A 20775-nucleotide genomic window follows, 5' to 3' on the forward strand; every position below is an offset into this window, starting at 1 on the left:
CAGAGAATCCAGTACAAAATCCTCCTCTTGACCTACAAAGCCCTCCATAACCTGGCCCCATCCTACCTGGCTGACCTCCTCTCCAGACACACTCCCACCCGCAACCTCCGCTCTGCTGGTACCAACCTCCTGGCCCCCCCCATCCGGACCAAATTCAGATCCTGGGGGGACAGGGCCTTCTCCATCGCTGCTCCCACCCTCTGGAACTCACTACCTCACACCATCAGAGACTCCTCCTCACTCACCACATTCAAAACATCACTAAAGACCCACCTGTTCAGCACTGCATTCAACATTCAACCCACAGCATTTAACCCCTGACTATCACTTCTCCTTCTCCCTCCTTTTGCTGTAAATATTGTTGCGGATATGGGATTTGCATCCATCCATATCCGCTTGTAAATATTCCCCTATTTCCTCAATACTTCCCAACTATCCCCAATCCCCCATTCCCTAGTCCCATTTTCTGTAAACAACACTCTGTAGACCCGACCTCCCCCTATTTCCCCCATTAAATGTCGTGCCCAGGTTCACCGCATCTCACGTAGACAACTATAGGACATCTTGCTAGTTATTCTTAGTCTATGTCAGTTAAGGATTCGTTTCCATTAATTCTGACCCTTCGTTGCACCAGAATGTGATTGTATGGCACCGTTAGGAAGTTTAGGACCTCCCAATGCCTCCCCGCAGCTCTTCCTCACGGTTCAGCAACAACAACATCAACAGCAACGGCGGCGGCGTGCACAGGGAGTGCGCGTCCTCACTCCGGCTTGGTTGGTAGGGGGTGTTGGGAGGGCATGAGGCCTTCCCAGCGAGCCGCCATCGAACATGTGCTCGACGGGGTTACCAAATAGGGGCTCCCTGTCAGCTCCTCGTCAAGGGCGGAGCCCGGTAACCCCCGCACCCAATGGAAGCGGCGGACCGGTCCCATCTGGGGCGGAGCCAACCAGCCGAGGGCGTGTCACTCCCCGCTGAGCATGCGCAGGAAGAGGGAGGTGACGTCAGATGCGCGCTGAGCTTGAAGCAAGAGAGACGTCCCTTCCGAGCGCAGTGAGACCTCCCTGCATCTCTTGGACCGTGCTTGATCCTGTCCCCGAGCCAAGGTGCACCTTGTGCTATCGACTACCTGTCCCTTCCTGCCATCAATCCCTGTGTAAGTCAGCCTTGTCCCGTTTGTCTGTGGTCTGTCTGGGAAAAAATAAGATTGTATTTAAGTGCCTATCTCTTCTGTGCCTTTACCTCACTACCTTGTAATCTACCCCTTTTATCCCCCACTGTAATTATATCCTCCTCCGGAGGTCTTGAGAACTGTACCCCTTGCGTCGTTTCATCTATCCCAGTCGTTGTGTCCTTTCCATCATTGATTTAGCATAGCGCGATTTGGTCAACGTCTGGGTGGAATCGGGGTCTAGTCGGGGAATAACTGTTAGGTCGCGGTAATACACCACCGCTCGGTCGAAATAACATCTAACCGCGATCCGTAACAATATTTCCCTATTGATTCTTGTCTTTTTGCAATTGTTGTTTTCATGTTTTGTTATGCATTATGTTTTTCACTCTGTCAAAGCGCCTTTGGGCTTCATGAAAAGCGCTATACAAAATAAATGAATTATTATTATTATTATTGGGCGTCCTGGATGACGGAGCCAGGTTAGATTGGGTCCATGACCATGGTAAAGATTCGTGGCAAATTCCAGAGATAACATTTGATTCTACAATACCATATGATACGGACTGTAACATATCACCTCTTTGGACGAGTTGATCAGGAAGTTCTCCAACTGTTTTGTTGTGTTGGGGTGTACCCCTTTCTCGCATGTATGTTTACAAGTATTTTCAGCTTCTTGAAAAGTTTTTTTTTATTTTTTTAAATTTTCTCATCCTTAACTGGCCAGCATTAAATATGTCCAGGCTGATCGATAGATTTCGTTACTAAGGGTTTGTGCACATGCACTCCAAACAATCTGTGGTGGATTACGTCATTTTGTAAATGCCATATTAGCTATTAACAGCTGTCCAGCAAGGCAAGGCCAAATTGGTCCTACATTTTGAGGTCATTTTGTAAATGCCATATTAGCTATCACATCTCTCCAGCAAGGCAAGGCCAAATTGGTCCTACATTTTGACGTCATTTTTTAAGTGCCATATTAGCTATATCACATCTCTCCAGCAAGGCAAGGCCAAATTGGTCCTACATTTTGACGTCATTTTGTAAATGCCATATTAGCTATCACATCTCTCCAGCAAGGCAAGGCCAAATTGGTCCTACATTTTGACGTCATTTTGTAAATGTCATATTAGCTATCACATCTCTCCAGCAAGGCAAGGCCAAATTGGTCCTACATTTTGACGTCATTTTGTAAATGCCATATTAGCTATCACATCTCTCCAGCAAGGCAAGGCCAAATTGGTCCTACATTTTGTAAGTGCCATATCAGCTACCACAGCTGTCCAGCAAGGCAAGGCCAAAGTGGTCCTACATTTTGTAAGTGCCATATTAGCTGTCACATCTCTCCAGCAAGGCAAGGCCAAATTGGTCCTACATTTTGTAAGTGCCATATTAGCTACCACAGCTGTCCAGAAAGGCAAGGCCAAATTGGTCCTACATTTTGACGTCATTTTGTAAGTGCCATATTAGCTATCACATCTCTCCAGCAAGGCAAGGCCAAATTGGTCCTACATTTTGTAAGTGCCATATTAGCTGTTACATCTCTCCAGCAAGGCAAGGCCAAATTGGTCCTACATTTTGACGTTATTTTGTAAATGCCATATTAGCTATCACATCTCTCCAGCAAGGCAAGGCCAAATCAGTCCTACATTTTGACGTTATTTTGTAAATGCCATATTAGCTATCACAACTGTCCAGCAAGGCAAGACCAGGTTGGTCCTACATTTTGATGTCATTTTGTAAGTGCCATATTAGCTATCACATCTCTCCAGCAAGGCAAGGCCAAAGTGGTCCTACATTTTGACGTTATTTTGTAAATGCCATATTAGCTATCACAACTGTCCAGCAAGGCAAGACCAGGTTGGTCCTACATTTTGATGTCATTTTGTAAGTGCCATATTAGCTATCACATCTCTCCAGCAAGGCAAGGCCAAAGTGGTCCTACATTTTGACGTCATTTTGTAAGTGCCATATTAGCTATCACAGCTGTCCAGCAAGGCAAGGCCAAAGTGGTCCGAAATTTTGACACCTGAGTGGTCTTCATCCGGCACTTTGCAAGCATCATGTGCTCGAAAAGGGTTTGTGGAAGGGGGTGGGGGGCAGGGAGGCATCATATGACTGCAAATATGGGAGGTATTTAACACCTGGCAGAGAACCGTTGCACAGACTGGATGAAGATCACGGTGATCGAAACGTTTGACCTGACCCTTGCCTTGCTAGGCAGTTGTGCTTTCTTTTTGAATATGAATCATCCCAATCACAACCAGTTATTTGTGAATATTTAAGCACTCATGAGTTTTCTCAACATCCTCACTTACCTAGCCTTCCCAGGTCCCGTCCTGCCTGACCAACGTGCTGGAGATGCAACTTTAGAACTCCCAGAAGCATCCCCAACTTCTCCGAGACTTGCGTGAGATGAAGGGTGGATGGGATGCGTGCCGGCTGACGTGACGGAGTTAGGCAGACGAGCTGATCGAGGTCCTGGTGAGGTGGAACTACCAGAGAAGCGATGGGTGCGAGGACTTTGGGAAGCAGATTGGCTACGGTAGATGGAAGGAGCTGTTCCCCAGGGTGGAAGTAAGGCTGGAGCAGAGGTAAAGATGGAAGAGAGGTTTGGACGGGCGATGTTGTGGGAGCTGAGGAAGAAAAAAACCAATCGGATTATTTTTAAAACATCTTTTCTTATAATAAGTAATGATGTCATCAGTGAAGTGAGCAGCTTGGCGTGAGTAAAGCCTTGTTGAATTCCTTACATGTGAGGGTTCAACTACCGTTCCGACTCAGAAACCCAGCTGTTCCGGATTGAGAACGGCACCACTTCGGCCAATTTGCATTTTGAAATGCCAGTCCAACTTCCCAACGACCATCACAAAGTTATTTGGGTCGTCGACATTGGTATGGTAGTTAATATTTAAATTCAGCATTCATAGTCTCAGATGGAATGGTTACACAGCATCAAATGAAACTTGTGGCTTAGGCCTCATGAACATGCGCATGTGCTTCCAGTGTCGAGTTCTGTTGGTGTAGAAAACATGATATGCAACACCAGAGAGAAACGTTTTGATGGGAGAAAGTGAACAAACTCTTACCGAGATGGTGTGCTCCCACAGTCGGTGTCTGGCTGGGGCGGCAGAGGGGATCCGGCCATGGAAGGTAAGAAGCAGGTGATGTTGGCATTCCGATAGCCGTCTGCCCAAACATTAAAGGGAGAGAAGGGGCTGACAGGATGGCCTAGAGGTACACACACTCACCTCCAAGCTGTCTAGCCTGGGTTTGTAATCCTGACCGAGGTTTAAACGGTCATCGCCAGTGTCTCACATGCAGGGTGATTCATCAATGTGTGTGCGCCTTCTCTCCGATGGATGTTAAACCGTGTCCTTCATGCGCTATCGCCGACCCCATGAACAAATTCCATATTCCTGCCATAACTACTACTGCCGAAGCGATGGCAAACGACCCAGTATAATCCTTGCCAAGAAACTGCTTCGGCAGCACCGATCCTCTGCAACAGAGTTTGGTACATCAGAATATTGCTGTCGTCGCCGGAATCGTCCCCAGTTGCCCAGTCTGAATCCCGATGAATCGTCAAAGCGGTCGGGCCGGCCAACTGATACAGGTGCTCTCGGCAGGGATTCGGGCCTATTTGCCACCTTACTGTGTGCGGTAACACTAAACGTTCAACGTTTTTTGAAATATTGCATACACAAGCCAAGTTACCGATTATGGTTGCCATGGAAACAATTCAGCCAATTGTGGCTGTGATCTAATCGTGTTGAGATAATGTCATGAGGAATAGCTCTCTGCAATATGGAAGCGAAATGTTCAACGGTTTTTGAAATATCGCATACACAAATACACATGGAGGGATGATCAGTCGGTGAGTCGGATGAAGCTCACTTCAATTTCCCCGGTCTCCGACCTTGTCAGAGAGGCGGGAGACAATTAAAAAAATATTTTTTTTTTTTTTTTACAGTATATAGTTTAAAATTGAAGATTTGTTTTCATATACAGTACTGTATCACATATGGTTTACCTGCACACACACCATTGGCCGTTTACACAGTATCCGTTATAAATCGATCCCAATTATTTCCACCTTCTTGTGGAGTCGACTACGGAGTATTTTTGTTCAAACTCCTTGATGAATCGACTGGCCAGGTGTCACTGGATGATGCAGGAACTTGTAATTTGTTCTGGGTGCCAGGTATAAATAGCTGACTTCATGAAAGACCGTGGGATCATTCATGTCCACTCAACAGTGGTGGCAGGCATGTCTGCCACCACTGTCTGAGTCACCAAAGCTAGCTGACAACTGGGCATCCTCCATCGTGTAAAGTCCTTTCTAGGCACACCTGAACTCTTATGTCCACCTACAAGGTCTTGACGATGTGTTACCTTATCTGTCCACCTACAAGGTCTTCATCCGCAGCTTGATGGAGTGCTGCTCTCCCTTCTGGGATGGCATGCCTCTGGCCTCACACCTTGTTTAGTTTGACGCTGTGGAAACCAAGGCCTTTAAGATCATTTGGAATCTCCCGCGGTAAAGCTGTCTACGGGCCTATCATTTTTCACATCGCAGACAGGTCAGTGGACTCTCTATCTTCTACCACCTCCTTTCTAGTCTTGCACCCTCTGCTCTTTCAATGCTTTGCCCAATCACCCCCTCCCAGGTTTCTGCAGGATGCACGTGGTCCACCAGCAACCCACTTTTGGTGAAACTACCGAAATTCAGAATCACTGCTCACCTCCACTCATTCGTTCCTGTTTATTCTCAGCTGTGGAACCAACTTCCACATAATCTTCAAACTCATTTCTCCCTCCAGGTCTTCAAGACAGCTGTTTACTGCCATCTCAGATAACCCTCTCCCCACCCCCCCACCCCCATCCACAACCATCAGGGCTGCCTCTTTGTGGTGGTTGTACTCCCCAAAGCAAGTCGGGGGCCGAATCTTCCCTGGTGCCCGGATTTGTCAGGGCAGCGTAGTCCGGTTAGAGTGCCGATTGGTCTCCATGGACCAGCAGCCCTTTCCCTCTTGTCTCTGTCCTCTTTCTCTTTCTCTCTTTCTCTCAAGTGGGGGATCTCTGGGTCGCTCTTGGGAGATTGATCGGTTGTCTCCGTGCTGCGGGCTTGTTCAAGAGAATGGTCCAGGGCTATACAACAACAACCCCCCATCCAAAACCATGATCCTTTCTACCCCTCCCTGTTTCCTGAAAGCTTTGGTTTCAACAGCATGAAGCCGAGCTAGGTGTGAGGCAGGAACACCAGCCCAGAGGGAAGAGCAGTATTCCATTGAGCTGCGGATGAAAGCCTTGTATGTGGTGAGGAGCTCAGGTGTGCCAAGGAAGGACTTTGCACGATGGAGGATGCCCACTGCCCAGTCGGTGACTGGCTTTGGAGGCCAGCTTGGAAATGTGGTTTTCCCAGGAAATATCATGGCAGATAGTGAGACCCAAAAGCTTGAGTGATAGAACTTCTTGGAGAGGATTGTTGACAAAGAAGATGGGAGGGTTGTTCAGTCGGTCTTTTCGGAGAGACATAGTAAGAGTGTGAGATTTGTCAGGATTGAAAGACATGTTCCACTTGTTTGACCAGTCTGATTTTGTCCTGGTCTACAGAGAGTGAGGAGGCTGCAGACTGCCAATCTCAGGATTGAGGTATGGAGCAGCAGAGAGTGGAGTCATCAGCAAAGAGATAGAGAGGATTTTCCAGAGAGTCAGAGATCATGAATGAAGACCAGAAAGAGCACAGGGCCCAGAACACGGCCTTGGGGAACTCCAGCCTGAACAGGAGGGGGGAGATGAGAGAATTACATTCAGGGTCACACGTTGACGATGACCGGAGAGGAAGTCCACAAGCCATGCATGGAGATTTCCATGGATACCATAGGAGGAGAGTTTGGTGAGTAGAGCGGGGCACCAGACCATATCGAAGGCACGTAATATGTCAAGGGAGACGGCTCTGATTTCCTGTTTGGCATTGAGGACTTCCATCCATTTATTGAGACTGCAGAAGCAGCATGTCCAGAGTATAATGACCTGGTCTGAATCCAAATTGATGATCAGAGATCAAGCCATTGGAGAAGAGGAAAGATTTCATATCCGAAGCAATGATGAATTCCATGACTTTGCTGATAATTTGGAGCAGGCTGATTGGTCTGTCGTTGCAAGGATCCGTTTTTGCACGTTTTTTGTGTAAAGCGGTGATGTTGGCTGATTTCCAAACTGATGGCAGATGATCTTGAGCAAAAGAGAGGGTGAAGAGAATACAGAGAAGATGTGAAAGAGCAGCAGAGCAGGATTTTAGGACCCGTAGGCTGATGCCGTCTGGTCCAGTTGCAGAATCAGAGTCGAGGTTTGACAGAAACCTCTCCACCTTGTCAGGAGAGAAGGACACAGAGTCCAGGAGCAGTTGGGTTCGACTGGATAAGGTAGGTTCAGAGAGAGATGGGTTTGAGACACAATATTTTGAGGCAAACAGAGTTTAGGCATTCGGCTTTGTCACGTGTGGTGTCAGCTGTGTAGCCATTTGAGGTAAGGGAGGGGATGGAGGGGGAACAAACACCAGAAACAGATTTGACCAGATGCCACCAGGATTTGGAGGAAGGAGGCAGGTTTGAGAGTTCAGAATTGAGAGTAGAGAGATAGTGCTTCATGGCTCTCCTGAGGGTAGACACACTTGTTCCGAGCTTCGTGAAAGGAACTGAGATTGCCTTCAGTTGGATTAGCCTTCTTAAGCCCCTGTCACACATTGACGATTTAGCCAGCGTATGCCGACGTATCAAAATTGAGTGCTGGTGTGAGTCATACGCTGGCATACGTCGACAAATTTTGTGCATGCACAAAATTTGTCGACGAGCTCGGCGTACTACGACGTATGCCAGCGTGCTTCAGCGTGCTCTTAACGTAGCCAAATTTTTCATACGTCGGCATACGCTGGCTAAAACATCAGGGTGTGACAGCGGCTTAAGAGGCAAAGGCAAGTTGTTTCAGGGCAACTGCCTCACCACAAGATTCAGTGTACCATGGACGGGAGGCAGGGTATGACAACTGAAGACGAGATGCGATAAATCTGTGTGTGTGAGAGAGAGAGAGAGAGAGAGAGAGAGAGAGAGAGAGAGAGAGAGAGAGAGACAGAGAGAGAGACAGAGAGAGAGACAGAGAGAGAGAGACAGAGAGAGAGAGAGACAGAGACACACAGAGACACACAGAGACACACATTTACTTTGGAAGAATTCCCAGGAAGGGTTGAGATGGGAGACCAGTCCAGATGATTGATGGCTGCTTGAAGACCATGTCAGTCGACTTGAGTGAAATGCCAGACTCGTCGTCACTGAGGAGGTTCTCTGAGAATGGCCAGAGAGATGTCCACTTTAACAAGCAAATGATCAGATTAACCGATTGAAGCAGAAGAAGAACAGCAGACATTTGCAGGGAAGTTTGTCATAGCTCATAACCAAGTCCAGAAGAGAAGATACTCCATTGACTGAGATTCGGGTCGGGAAATTGACAGATTGTGTCAGTCACAGTGAATCGCAGAAGTCCTTTGTTGTGGTGCCATGGCTGGTGTGAGAGGTACCCACACCCAGCCAGCTGGCATGATGCCAGTTTAAGTTGCCACCGATGAGGAAGAGAGAGTTGGAATGAGTGGATAGAAGTTTGTCCCTGTTGTCAGACAGCGAAATGTAAATGGGGTCATCACTGTTTGGAGGATGGTACAAAACACATATGAACAAAAGGTGGGAGCGGAGAGGAAGCCATAGCCAGAGGTACTCCTGCTGGGTGGGATGGAAAGAGGGCAGTGCAAGGAGAGTGAAAAGAGTGATTTTGTCCCTCAACACTGCTTTTGATGTGTTTTCCCCTTCTCTTTTTACTGTTCATTTTGTTCTGTTCTGTCCCGGGCACACTGGGCATCCCCTGACGTTCTTAGACATTCCTTGAAAAACTCAGATATACTGACAGCCTAAAAGGCCTTTGTCTCTTTTCTCTCTCTCAGATTTAGTAGAATCTCGAGCTCTCAGCATTATTGGCATCTCACGTGATTAGGTGGATGCACAAGGCTTGGAGCTCTCAGATTACAAACAGGTTGGTGACCTCTCTGTTTTCTCACCACCTCTCCTCCAGTCTGAGGGTCCCTCTGGTCTCTGAGCCCTTTGGCCCTCCCTGACTCCTCCAGTATGAGGCACCCTCTGGTCTCCAAGCCCTCTGGTCCTCCCTAACTCCTCAAGTATGAGGCTCCCTCTGTTCTCTGACCCTCCCTAGCTCCTCCAGTCTGAGGTTCCCTCTGGTCTGAGCCTTCTGGTCCTCCCTAGCTCCTCCAGGATGCATGCGTTCTTCCACCAACATCCTCCTGGTTACCTCCTGATTGAGAGGCCAGATCCTAAAATCCAGGCTCCATGCACACCTCCACTCTCTTGTACTTCTTTTCTCCCGCTCCTGGAATTGCCTTCCTGAGCCTGCTCATTCCCACTATCCCCTCCATGCCATCTCCCTCTCTCTTCGGTGTCCTCATAATTCAACCTTCTTACTTGCAGGTGACTGACTCTCTTCCCACTCTCTCTTCTTCCCTGTTTTCTTTCCCTTGCTTGTTTCATCTACCTGTTGCGCCACTCTTAGTACTTTGCCTTTTTACCCTTTGCGCATATATATATATATATATATATATATATATATATATATATATATATATACACACACACTACATGGCCAAAAGTATGGGGACACCCCTTCTAATTAGTGGATTTGACTGTTTCAGCCACACCCATTGTTGACAGGTATATATATATAATCAAGCACACAGCCATGCAATCTCCATAGACAAACATTGGCAGTAGAATGGGCCGTACTGAAGAGCACAGTGGCTTTCAACGTGACACCGTCATAGGATGCCACCTTTCCAACAAGTCAGTTCGTCAAATTGCTGTTCTCCTCGAGCTGCCCCGGTCAACTGTAAGTGGTGTTTTTGTGAAGTGGAAACGTCTAGGAGTAACAACAGTTCAGCCGCGCAGTGGGAGGCCACACAAGCTCACAGAACGGGAACGCTGAGTGCTGAATCACGTAGCGCGTAAAAATCGCCTGTACTCGGTTGCAACACTCACTACTGAGTTTCAAACTGCCTCTGGAAGCAATGTCGGCACAACAACTGTTCGTCGGGAGCTTCATGAAATGGGTTTCCATGGCCGCACACAAGCCTGAGATCACCATGCGCAATGCAAAGCTTCGGCTGGAGTGGTGTAAAGTTCGCCGCCATTGGACTCTGGAACAGTGGAAACGTGTTCCCTGGAGTGATGAATCACGCTTCACCATCTGGCAGTCCGACGGGCGAATCTGGGTTTGGTGGATGCCAGGAGAACGCTACCTGCCCGAATGCATAGTGCCAACTGTAAAGTTTGGTGGAGAAGGAATAATGGTCTGAGGCTGTTTTTCATGGTCTGGGTTCGGCCCCTTAGTTCCAGTGAAGGGAAATCTTAACACTACAGCATACAATGATATTCTAAATGATTGTGTGCTTCCAACTTTGTGGCAACAGTTTGGGGAAGGCCCTTTCCTGTTTCAGCATGACAATGCCCCCGTGCACAAAGCAAAGTCCATACAGAAATGGTTTTTCAAGGTCGGTGTGGAAGAACTTGACTGGCCTGCACAGAGCCCTGACCTCAACCCCATTGAACACCTTTGGAATGAATTGGAACGCTGACTGCAAGCCAGGCCTAATTGGCCAACATCAATGCCTGACTTCATTAATGCTCTTGTGGCTGAATGGAAGCAAATCCCCACAGCAATGTTCCAACATCTAGTCTTCTTGTGGAAAGCCTTCCCAGAAGAGTGGAGGCTGTTATAACAGCAATGGGGGGGGGGGGGGGGGGGGGACCAACTCTATATTAATGCTGTTACGTGCTCCTCCCCAAACCCCCGTCACGGTGTACCTCCGAGTCCCGAGAGGAGTCACGGCAGAAAGATGTGTTATTCTGTGTCAAAGATCAATGGTGAAACCACACCAATCGTTACCAACAAACAAATATTGTATTAAGGTCACACAACAATAACAACACAAAAACAATAGTAATCAATTGTACAACCAATATATATTTCCTATGATTGTACCATCAGGTTCGTACAATATACCTCACTGTGCTCCAAGTGAGCGAAAAGAAGAACATTCCCCAATGTCTCTATTCCGGCATCAAGCCAAAGTCGTATTCCGGCATCAAGCCAAAGTCGATCCACTCCAGTGATCGTCCGTACGATGTCGTATCGAGACAAGAATCCCGTTGAGTTGACAATTACACTGCCAAAGATGGGCGAAGGTGTCCTCGAGAAGCGACGAGGAAATTACACCTTTAGGTATGGACGTTTGACGGCTCTCAATCGGCGAACCGCAGATTTCCAACTCCAAAAGCCACGTTACACACACACACACACCAGATTAACGTCTGAATGCGGTGAAAATGGTTAAAGCGGTGAAAAACCTTGAGCGAAGCGCAAAGCGCGTGAGTCAAAATGGCCGACGGCCCATTCTCGAGGCGTAACGGCACTACGATGATTCTCCTCGGAATCAACCGCAAAACCTGACACGCAGGTTGATCTGTCACAGCGATAACAACTCTGCTGCAGGAATCCCTTTCCTGGGAAACCCAAAGTTCACTCGTGACTCTCGCTCGCCAATCATTCACTCCAGACCTCGAAGCAGCTAGGCTTCTTCTCCGACTCACTCGCTCCGCCTTTTTTCCTCCTCTTCCTCTTCTTCGTCGTCCGGTTCTGGTTTCATTTAAAACATTAACTTTTTTACCTTTTGAAAATAGTAATTTCTATTTCCCTAACGACAACAATAATAGTACATGGAATCAAAAATGTTTACAGTGGATGAAAACCACAACAACGGAAGTGACAAATCCGTAACACTTCCCCCCCTCAAGAAAGAAAGTTTGAACATCGTGAAAACTTTCTTTGCAGGCAAAAACTCTTTTAACAAACAAAAGTAAAACTCACACCCAAATTATCAATTCATGTGAGCAACAATAATTAATATTCCCCAAAATAAAGCAACAAAACTTTCAAACAACTTACAGAAATTTCCAAAGTTAGTTCACTCTGGACAAAGCATCAGCAACGACATTGTCCCTGCCCTTTACATGCTCAATTTCCAAGTTGAACTCCTGCAAAGCCAAACTCCATCTCATCAACCTCTGGTTTTTATTTTTCATCTTTTGAATGAAGGTTAAGGAGTTGTGATCAAAAATCCAAAGCAAAGCAAATTTATAGCACTTTTTGAAGGAGGCCGAGCTGAGAGCAAGGTTTCATGGTGGTGGGTGGTGAGGCCTGGAAGTATTCACTGCATGGACGCCTTTAGGAACGTGGAGTTCACGGGTTAATCTGTGTAGGAATCTTGGCTCGGCTGCTCCTGAGCACTCAGTGCTTCCAACTCTTCTCTTGATCATAAAAATCATAATCACGGTTGTAGAGTCGGGTGCTGTAGTCACGTGAGTAGTGGTCCCCATCTCGGCTACCACCGTAATAGTCATCCCATCGAGAGTTGCCAAAACTGCGCTGCTGCTGCTGGGAGCCTTCGTAGTAATCACGACTGCGGCCGCCACCAAAACTACTACTCCCACCCCAGGAGTCATAGCCACCCCTGAAACTACCTCCACGATTTCCTCCTCAGTAGCCCCCTCGATGCCCATGGCCTGCCTTCTCTACTGTTATGGTCCGACCATCCAAATCCTTGCCATTCAAATCCTTTTCTGCATCTTTGGCGTCCTTTGTGTTTTCAAACGTGACAAAGCCAAGCCCTCTCGACTTTTGCGTCTCCCTGTCTTTTATCAGCAGCACTTCCAAGAGTGGTCCATATTTGCCAAAGATAGAGTCCAGAACATCTTCTCTTGTGTCAAAGATCAGTCCACCTACAAAGAGCTTTCCAACATTGCCTCCATCCATGACTTGTGTGTGCTGACACTTAGTTTCAGGGTACTCGACAAGAAGTGACTGTGCAAAGCGTGACGTCAGTACCTTCTCCTCTTCAGAGCGCTTCCTACTCATAGCACGAGTCGCTGCACTGGATGGAAAGATACCCGGAATCTCCTGCTCTAACTGTGCGGTGTTATGTTCCCTACTAGGCTTTTCAACAAACATCGGATTACCAGAAACTCGACCACCGGCCAAATCATTCCCGATAACAAAAGAGATTCCCTCTACAGGAAGAGTGGCTTGTAAACCTACGGTGACCGGTCCTGACACCAAATCAGACTTTAAATGGATGACATGAAGTGGAGCTTTAACATAGCCACCAACCCCCAGTAAAAGAACACTAACACCAGTTGCCGTCTTCTCTGACAATGGCAAAATGCCCTCAAGCATCAAAGATTGATGTGCTCCTGTGTCCCTCAATACCCTAACAGGTCTCTGGTTCGTTAAGTCTCCATCCAGTGACACAAACCCCTCTGAAATAAAAGGTTTGTAACCCTCTTGAACAAGGTCGTTCTGTGATGCCGTAACTTTGGCATGGGAAACTTCACAAGGCACTGTCCTCCAAGGACGATTTCTCGCATTTGCCAATGCATTCGGAGTTGCACGAGTTTGACTCCGCTCCTGATTTTTCCTTTTCAGGGCGTAACATTGGGACATCAAATGCCCAGGTTTCTTGCAAAAAGCGCAAGTAGGTCCGGAGGAAAAACTCGTGGTCTGCCTCGGGCCCCCCGGAAGATATGTCTGTCTTGGAACTGTAGTCTTCTGATCCCTAAAAATCGCGGTATCAGATTTGTCCCCATCGTCATCTCTAGGCCGCCTCCATGAATATTTGTTCTCCGCACCTGATTTACCATTACTCCCCTGGCTAACTCTAGGCGGGAAGCTCGGTTTGTGGAACCCCATCCTGTGTGTCAAGGCATAATCATCTGCCACGGTTGCTGCCTCATACAACTCTGGTACTTTCTTTTCATCCAGATGTACTTTAATGTCTGCGTGGACACACTGTTTGAATTCCTCCACCAAGATCAATTGTCGCAACAGGTTGAAGTCTTTCCCAATCCCCTTCGAGTCACACCACCGATCAAACATGGTTTCCTTCATTCTGGCAAACTCCACATGGGTCTCACTCTCCCTCTTCCTGGCATTCCTGAATTTTTGCCGGTAGGCTTCAGGGACCAATTCATCGGCTTTGAGAATGGTTTTCTTCACTATCTCATAATCTGCACATTGGTCAATCGGTAAAGCCGAATAGATATCTTGAGCTTTACCCACCAGAACACTTTGCACTAACATAGTCCAGGACCTTACAGGCCATTTTGGCATTTGAGCCACTTTCTCAAAGTGTAAAAAAAACTTGGCTACCTCCTTTCCATTGAAGGGTGGAACTAGCCTCACATGCCTACGAACATCCCAAGTGTTCTGACTAGTTGTCGAACTAGCCGGCATGGATACTACATCTCTCCGTTCTCCCATTAATTCCAGCTCCCTGAGTTTAGGTTCCTTCTGATACTCCATGTCACGTTCCTTGAACTCCCTTTCGGCTCTCCTTTCCTCTGCTCTTTCCTCTGCTCTCCTTTCTTCCTCAGCTCTCCTTTCCTCTGCTCTTTCCTCTGCTCTTCTTTCCTCGAGTTCTTTTTCAGCTCTCCTTTCCTCTGCCCTTCTCTCCTCGAGTTCTTTTTCAGCTATCCTTTCCTATGCTCTTCTTTCCTCGAGTTCTTTTTCAGCTCTCCTTTCCTCTGCTTTTAACCTTTCCTGGCTCTGCAGTTGCATCTCCATTTTCTGGAGCTCCACATTTTCTTTTTCCTCGGGTAACCATTCCAAGGCTACCTCTTTCCATGTTCCTTGTCCCACCAGATATTCTACCACCAACGTCTGCATCTCTGCTTTCTTCATATTAACTCGGACCTCCAAGTTAAAATATTTGGCCAATATCAAGAGTTCCGATCTTTTTAACGCTTGGAACTGTGCCTCATTTGGGGACGCCGCAAACTTTTCTGTGTCAAACACCATGGTGACTATTAGTTAGCACCTGTTAACCTTCACACAAAAATATCAATTTTTTTTTTTTGAAAAATTTGGGAATGCTAGAAAAATTCCAAATTTGGGAATTTTGGGAAAGTTAGGGAATTCTATCCTGGACGAGTGTTGGGGGAATTTAATCCCAGACGAGGATGTTTGGGAATTTAATCAGCAAAGACGAGCCCCCAATATCCCGGACGAGCCCCCAATTTCTGTTACGTGCTCCTCCCCAAACCCTGGTCACGGTGTACCTCCGAGCCCCGAGAGGAGTCACGGCAGAAAGATGTGTTATTCTGTGTCAAAGATCAACGGTGAAACCACACCAATTGTTACCAACAAACAAATATTGTATTAAGGTCACACAAGAATAACAACACAAAAACAATAGTAATCAATTGTACAACCAATATATTGCTGCGGTTTTGAGATTGGCACATTGAAGTCATTAAAGGTTAAAGGGTTGCCCCCCATAGTTAGTCACACAAGCAACATAAAGGCCCATTTGTAGTATAGTTATGTCTTAGTATGTGTAAGAATAGGCCATTTCCTCTCTTAGTGCCTGCGTTGTGTAAAGACATGAGAATAGGTCCTCCATTCATTTTGCGTCCCACCTCCAATTCTACCTCTATGGGCGTAATTGTTCCCGCGCCCCATTCGGCTGACCACTAGTCGAGTAACATGAGGTAGGCCTGAGAAGGAGGAGCGCGGGGTCGGGGTGAGCGGCGTTGAGATCGGGAGCGGCGGAGGCGATGACGGTAAGAGCCACCAGCTAATCAGGGCTCTAGCGGCATGGCGTGAGAGGGCGTGGTGAGGCGCATCTGGTGAGTTCGAGAAGGTTCGCAGGGCGTGCCTATATAACGCGCTGCGCAAAGCCCTCGTAAGGACTTAGAGGACTTACAGCGTGGTAAGAGGACTTTACTTCCACCAGTGGTGCGATAGGACTTATCAGCAGGACTTTGATGCGAGAGGATTTGAAGGACTTGTTCAGTGGAGACGCCATTGTGAACTGTAACCTCACAGTATAACGTGCACGCCCAGGGGAAGAAGGAGAAGCGTTGGCGGTACACATACACAGGCGCAGTCAGACGCACAGGGACCGCATATTGCGCTTTTCACCCACTCGAGTAAATGCGGTAATAGCCGCGAGTGAATAACTGCCAGCCGCGTCAAAGTCCGCTCCCTACCAATTCTCCCCGTGATAACCCGCTCCGTTCAAATGACACGCGGCGAGCTCCTGCCTTCACCTACTTCCATCTCCAAGGGACGTGCCGGGGACCGGAGAGAGAGCTGCACGGAAGCCATCCCTGGACGCGCTGGTGAACACCGTCCTGCCATCTGCAATCCCCGTGTGAGTGTGTGTGTGAGACGGGCCCGTGTCCTTGGGATTAAGAATAAGACTGTATAAGCTGCGCTGTGTCTCTTCATCCTGAACTGTACATACGTGTAATAATAATTAAACCTGTTATTCCTTTGCTTTCCAATTCGATCGCCTTTGTGATTTCTCCATTGACTAAGCGTGGTACGAATAAGAATCGCTTGAATCGGGGTCTAGTAAGTGATAACGGCGCGGATCACGTGTTCGCAACCGCTCGGCGTATCAACACACGTGGTTCGTGCGAGGCTTATCTCCTCGCTTCAGGGCAGCGTGAGTATTTAGGTAATAGCGAATTTGGTCCTGATACCCTATTTCACGCTGTCCAGAAGGGACGTCATAGGTCTTGGGTCGCGCCTGGTCAGTCAAAGACAAGGGGACTAATCGCCCCTTGGTAAGGTCAGAAGGCCGGCGGCAGATCCGCAACAATATATTTCCTATGATGGTACCATCAGGTTCGTACAATATAACTCACTGTGCTCCAAGTGAGCGAAAAGAAGAACATTCCCCAATGTCTCTATTCTGGCATCAACCCAAAGTCGTATTCCGGCATCAAGCCAAAGTCGTATTCCGGCATCAAGCCAAAGTCGATCCACTCCAGTGATCGTCCGTACGATGTCGTATCGAGACCAGAATCCCGTTGGGTTGACAGTTACACTGCCAAAGATGGGCGAAGGTGTCCTCGAGAAGCGACGGGGAAATCACACCTTTAGGTATGGACGTTTGACGGCTCTCAATCGGCGAACCGCAGATTTCCCACTCCAAAAGTCACGTTACACACACACACACACACACACACACACACACACACACACACACACACACACACAGACACACACACACACACACACACACACACCAGATTAACGTCTGAATGCGGCGAAAATGGTTGAAGCGGTGAAAAACCTTGAGCGAAGCGCGAAGCGCTTGAGTCAAAATGGCCGACGGCCCGTTCTCGAGGCGTAACGGCACTACGATGATTCTCCTTGGAATCAACCGCAAAACCTGACATGCAGGTTGATCTGTCACAGCGATAACAACTCTGTTGCAGGAATCCCTTTCCTGGGAAACCCAAAGTTCACTCGTGACTCTCGTTCGTCAATCGTTCGCTCCAGACCTCGAAGCAGCTAGGCTTCTTCTCCGACTCACTCGCTCCGCCTTTTTTTCCTCCTCTTCCTCTTCTTCGTCGTCCGGTTCCGGTTTCATTTAAAACATTAACTTTTTTACCTTTTGAAAATAGTAATTTCTATTTCCCTTACGACAACAATAATAGTACATGGAATCAAAAATGTTTTCAGTGGATGAAAACCACAACAACGGAAGTGACGAATCCGTAACAATGCCCATGATTTTGGAATCAGATGTTCGACGAGCATATATGGGTGTGAGGTTCGGGTGTCCACATACTTTTGGCCATATAGTGTATATATATGTATCCCCATTTATATACAAAATATATCCACTTTTGCACGAGCATATATTTTGTATACAAAAAACGAAACGAGCTGCACTCATACCTCCACCTGCCTGAACAGTTTACATTTTGTATCCCATTGATAGGCCGGATCTGGATTCCGACCTGAACCAAAATCGAATTGGCTTGTTCTCGTCACCTAACCAACTCATCTACAAAGTTTTGTCATAACCCATTCATAACTTTTTGAGCTATCCTGTTCGTAAACAAACATATGTGGGTGAAAACAACCTCCATCAATCGCAGATATGGCGGAGGTAACCAGGTATAGCATCTCCCTAAAAAAAAGTGAATCGGGTAAGGAAGGTGAAACCGGTAGGCTTGCATTGAATGTACAGACTGTTCGGTTCGGATTTGGAATTGGTGGAGGTAACACGGTGGATCTCACGGCAGGACGAGGAAATTCGGTGTTGGCAACGGACCCGCGTTGTTCGGTTTCCCTCCGCGACAAGGCCGCCTGTCCCTATAGAAACGGGCATGAACTAAATGGGGGAATCGATCTGTTCGCGCTGTCCTTGTTCCCTCCACGTTTCGGATTCCTCCCGCCAAAACAACAATGATTTTGGAATTGGTGAAATGCCGCTAATTAGTACGTACTATGTATACATACCTGGAGTACTTCGGATTGAACATTACTAGGCGAAACGTGATCATGTTGGGTTCCTTTCATTCATAGAAATGGAGAGGGTGGCGAAAACGAGGAGGGAGTGGGGGTATTTGGGGTGAAGATGTGGGGGGGGGGGGGGGGCAAAGATTGCAGTAACCCGGTCGGCGATGGGCAAAGGGGGGTGATGGGAAAAGATTGCAGTAACCCGGTCGGTGATGGGCAAAGATGGGCAAAGGGGGGTGATGGGCAAAGATTGCAGTAACCCGGTCGGTGATGGGCAAAGATTGCAGTAACCCGGTCGGTGATGGGCAAAGGGGGGTGATGGGCAAAGATTGCAGTAACCCGGTCGGTGATGGGCAAAGGGGGGTGATGGGCAAAGATTGCAGTTACCCGGCCGAGAGACGAATTTAACTCTCGTGATTAGGAAAGCCTCCGAAAGGAATCTAAAGATGAATCCATAGTATCAAGCTGATGTTCAGCACGCGGAAAGCTCCGATACTCGTGATGAATCACGGGCCAGCCATTCTGCGCCACGGACGCCCTCACCTTATCGGCAGCGGGGATGCAAATGTACCGGGCAGAAGAAGGGAAAGAGGAGTTAAAACGGGGATGGGGGAACAGGGGAGGGGTTGGGGGCACTGGAGTGGACGAGTTGGGCAGGAATGGCACGACCTGGATTCACAACTGCAGCTCGGGTTGGAATTGAGTGCTGGTGGGCGGGGTATCGTGACGGTGGGTGTGGTATCGCAGTTGTGAGCGTGGTATCGCAGTTGTGGGTGTGGTCTCGCAGTTGTGGGCGTGGTTTTGCAGTTGTGGGCGTGGTATGGTGATGGTGCGTTTTGGGAGGCAGCGAGTGGGGGTTGGGAGAGTAGAGGGGTGGAAAGGGGGAACTGGTGAGGTGGTGTTTACAAATTTCTCCATTCCCTAATTGCTTGTAGTGTGTGTAGCGCACAGTGCACACCATATCCGTTCACTGTCCAATCCAAGTGCAGCCTTGTGAGGATGCTTTGAAAAGTGATAGACAAATGCAGACATTGGCTATTATTTATATACCATTTAGTATTTCTTCCCTTTTCATCATGTAGGACAAAAGGAGCAACTTTATATAATACCGTGAATGGAACATTTCCCATGACTTCATCAATGGGGAAACATATAAAACTGGAACGGCACTCAGTAGAGAGCATACCTACCTCCACCTGGTTGGTCATATCACTCAATGGTGAAGATTCACTTACAAAATTAAATAATTCTCATATCCAAATTCATATTCAGATCTTCACCAAAATCGAATCTATTTGTCCTTGTCAGACACCCAACCTGTCCACCAAGTTTCGTCGAAATCCGTCCACAAATTTTTGAGATATCCTGCTATGTATCATTTTTGACCCCATCTCCCAATGGTGAAGAATCACTTTAAAAATTCTAGTAGCCGGATCCGAATCCGGATCTTCACCAAAATCTAATAATTTTGTCCTTGTCACATACGCTACGTCTCTGCCAAATTTCGTCCGAATCCGTTCACAACTTTTTGAGATATTTTGTTCACAAACAAACAGAAAGACAAGCAGACAGGGGTGAAAGCATAACCTCCATCCACCTTTGGTGGCGGAGGTAACTATAACGCATATAATATCCAACCTCCTGCAGCAAACATCCCTGCCTGCTTTATCCTCCCCCTCCCCGCTCCTATTCCCGACTCCCCTCACCCCCCCCCCCCGCCCTCACAAGTGCATTCAGAAAGCCTGGTTTTGGTTGAACACTTAAGGCTTAAGATCCCAGGATCTTGAATTTGAGCCCTTGTCGTGCCGTTAAATAAAACTAGGTGGGTTGACTGAGCCTGTCATCCAATCCGAGGTCAGCAAAATGAGTACCAGCTGATTGGTAACAAAGCCTGGTGTTGGTTTAACGGTTCGGGTGCTGGCTTGGCATTCTCGGGTCCTGAGCTTGAGCTTTTGTCATTATGTTGAATTAACACCAGGTGGGATTGACTCAGCCTGTCATCCTTCCGAGGTCGGCGCAATGAGTTCCAGCTTACTGGGATGAATGATCCATTCAGGTATCTTTCGTCGGAGTGGTGTTTTTTATCCAGGATTGTGCCCAATAGTAAAAAAACTGCTTTAATCTTCTTTCTCGGGCTGGCAGGACACAGCGTGGACTTGCTTCTGACCTGTCTG

General features: G+C 47.6%; 1 protein-coding gene across 1 annotated transcript in view; it reads right to left on the minus strand.

Moving 5' to 3' along the window:
• Positions 1–19227, minus strand: part of LOC137421931 (uncharacterized) — a 30416-nt gene extending 11189 nt beyond the window's left edge. Inside the window, exons 1-3 of the mRNA XM_068108528.2 lie at positions 19145–19227; positions 4258–4357; positions 3487–3804 (exon numbers count right to left, since the gene is read on the minus strand). Coding sequence (XP_067964629.2) covers positions 3487–3804; positions 4258–4316 — 377 coding nt within the window. The 5' untranslated portion in view covers positions 4317–4357; positions 19145–19227. The remainder of the gene's footprint in view (positions 1–3486; positions 3805–4257; positions 4358–19144) is intronic.
• Positions 19228–20775: the final 1548 nt, after the last annotated feature.

The sequence above is a fragment of the Myxine glutinosa genome, chromosome 2 (assembly GCF_964187855.1).
Source record: "Myxine glutinosa chromosome 2, kmMyxGlut1.1, whole genome shotgun sequence".
Classification (NCBI taxonomy): Eukaryota; Metazoa; Chordata; class Myxini; order Myxiniformes; family Myxinidae; genus Myxine; species Myxine glutinosa.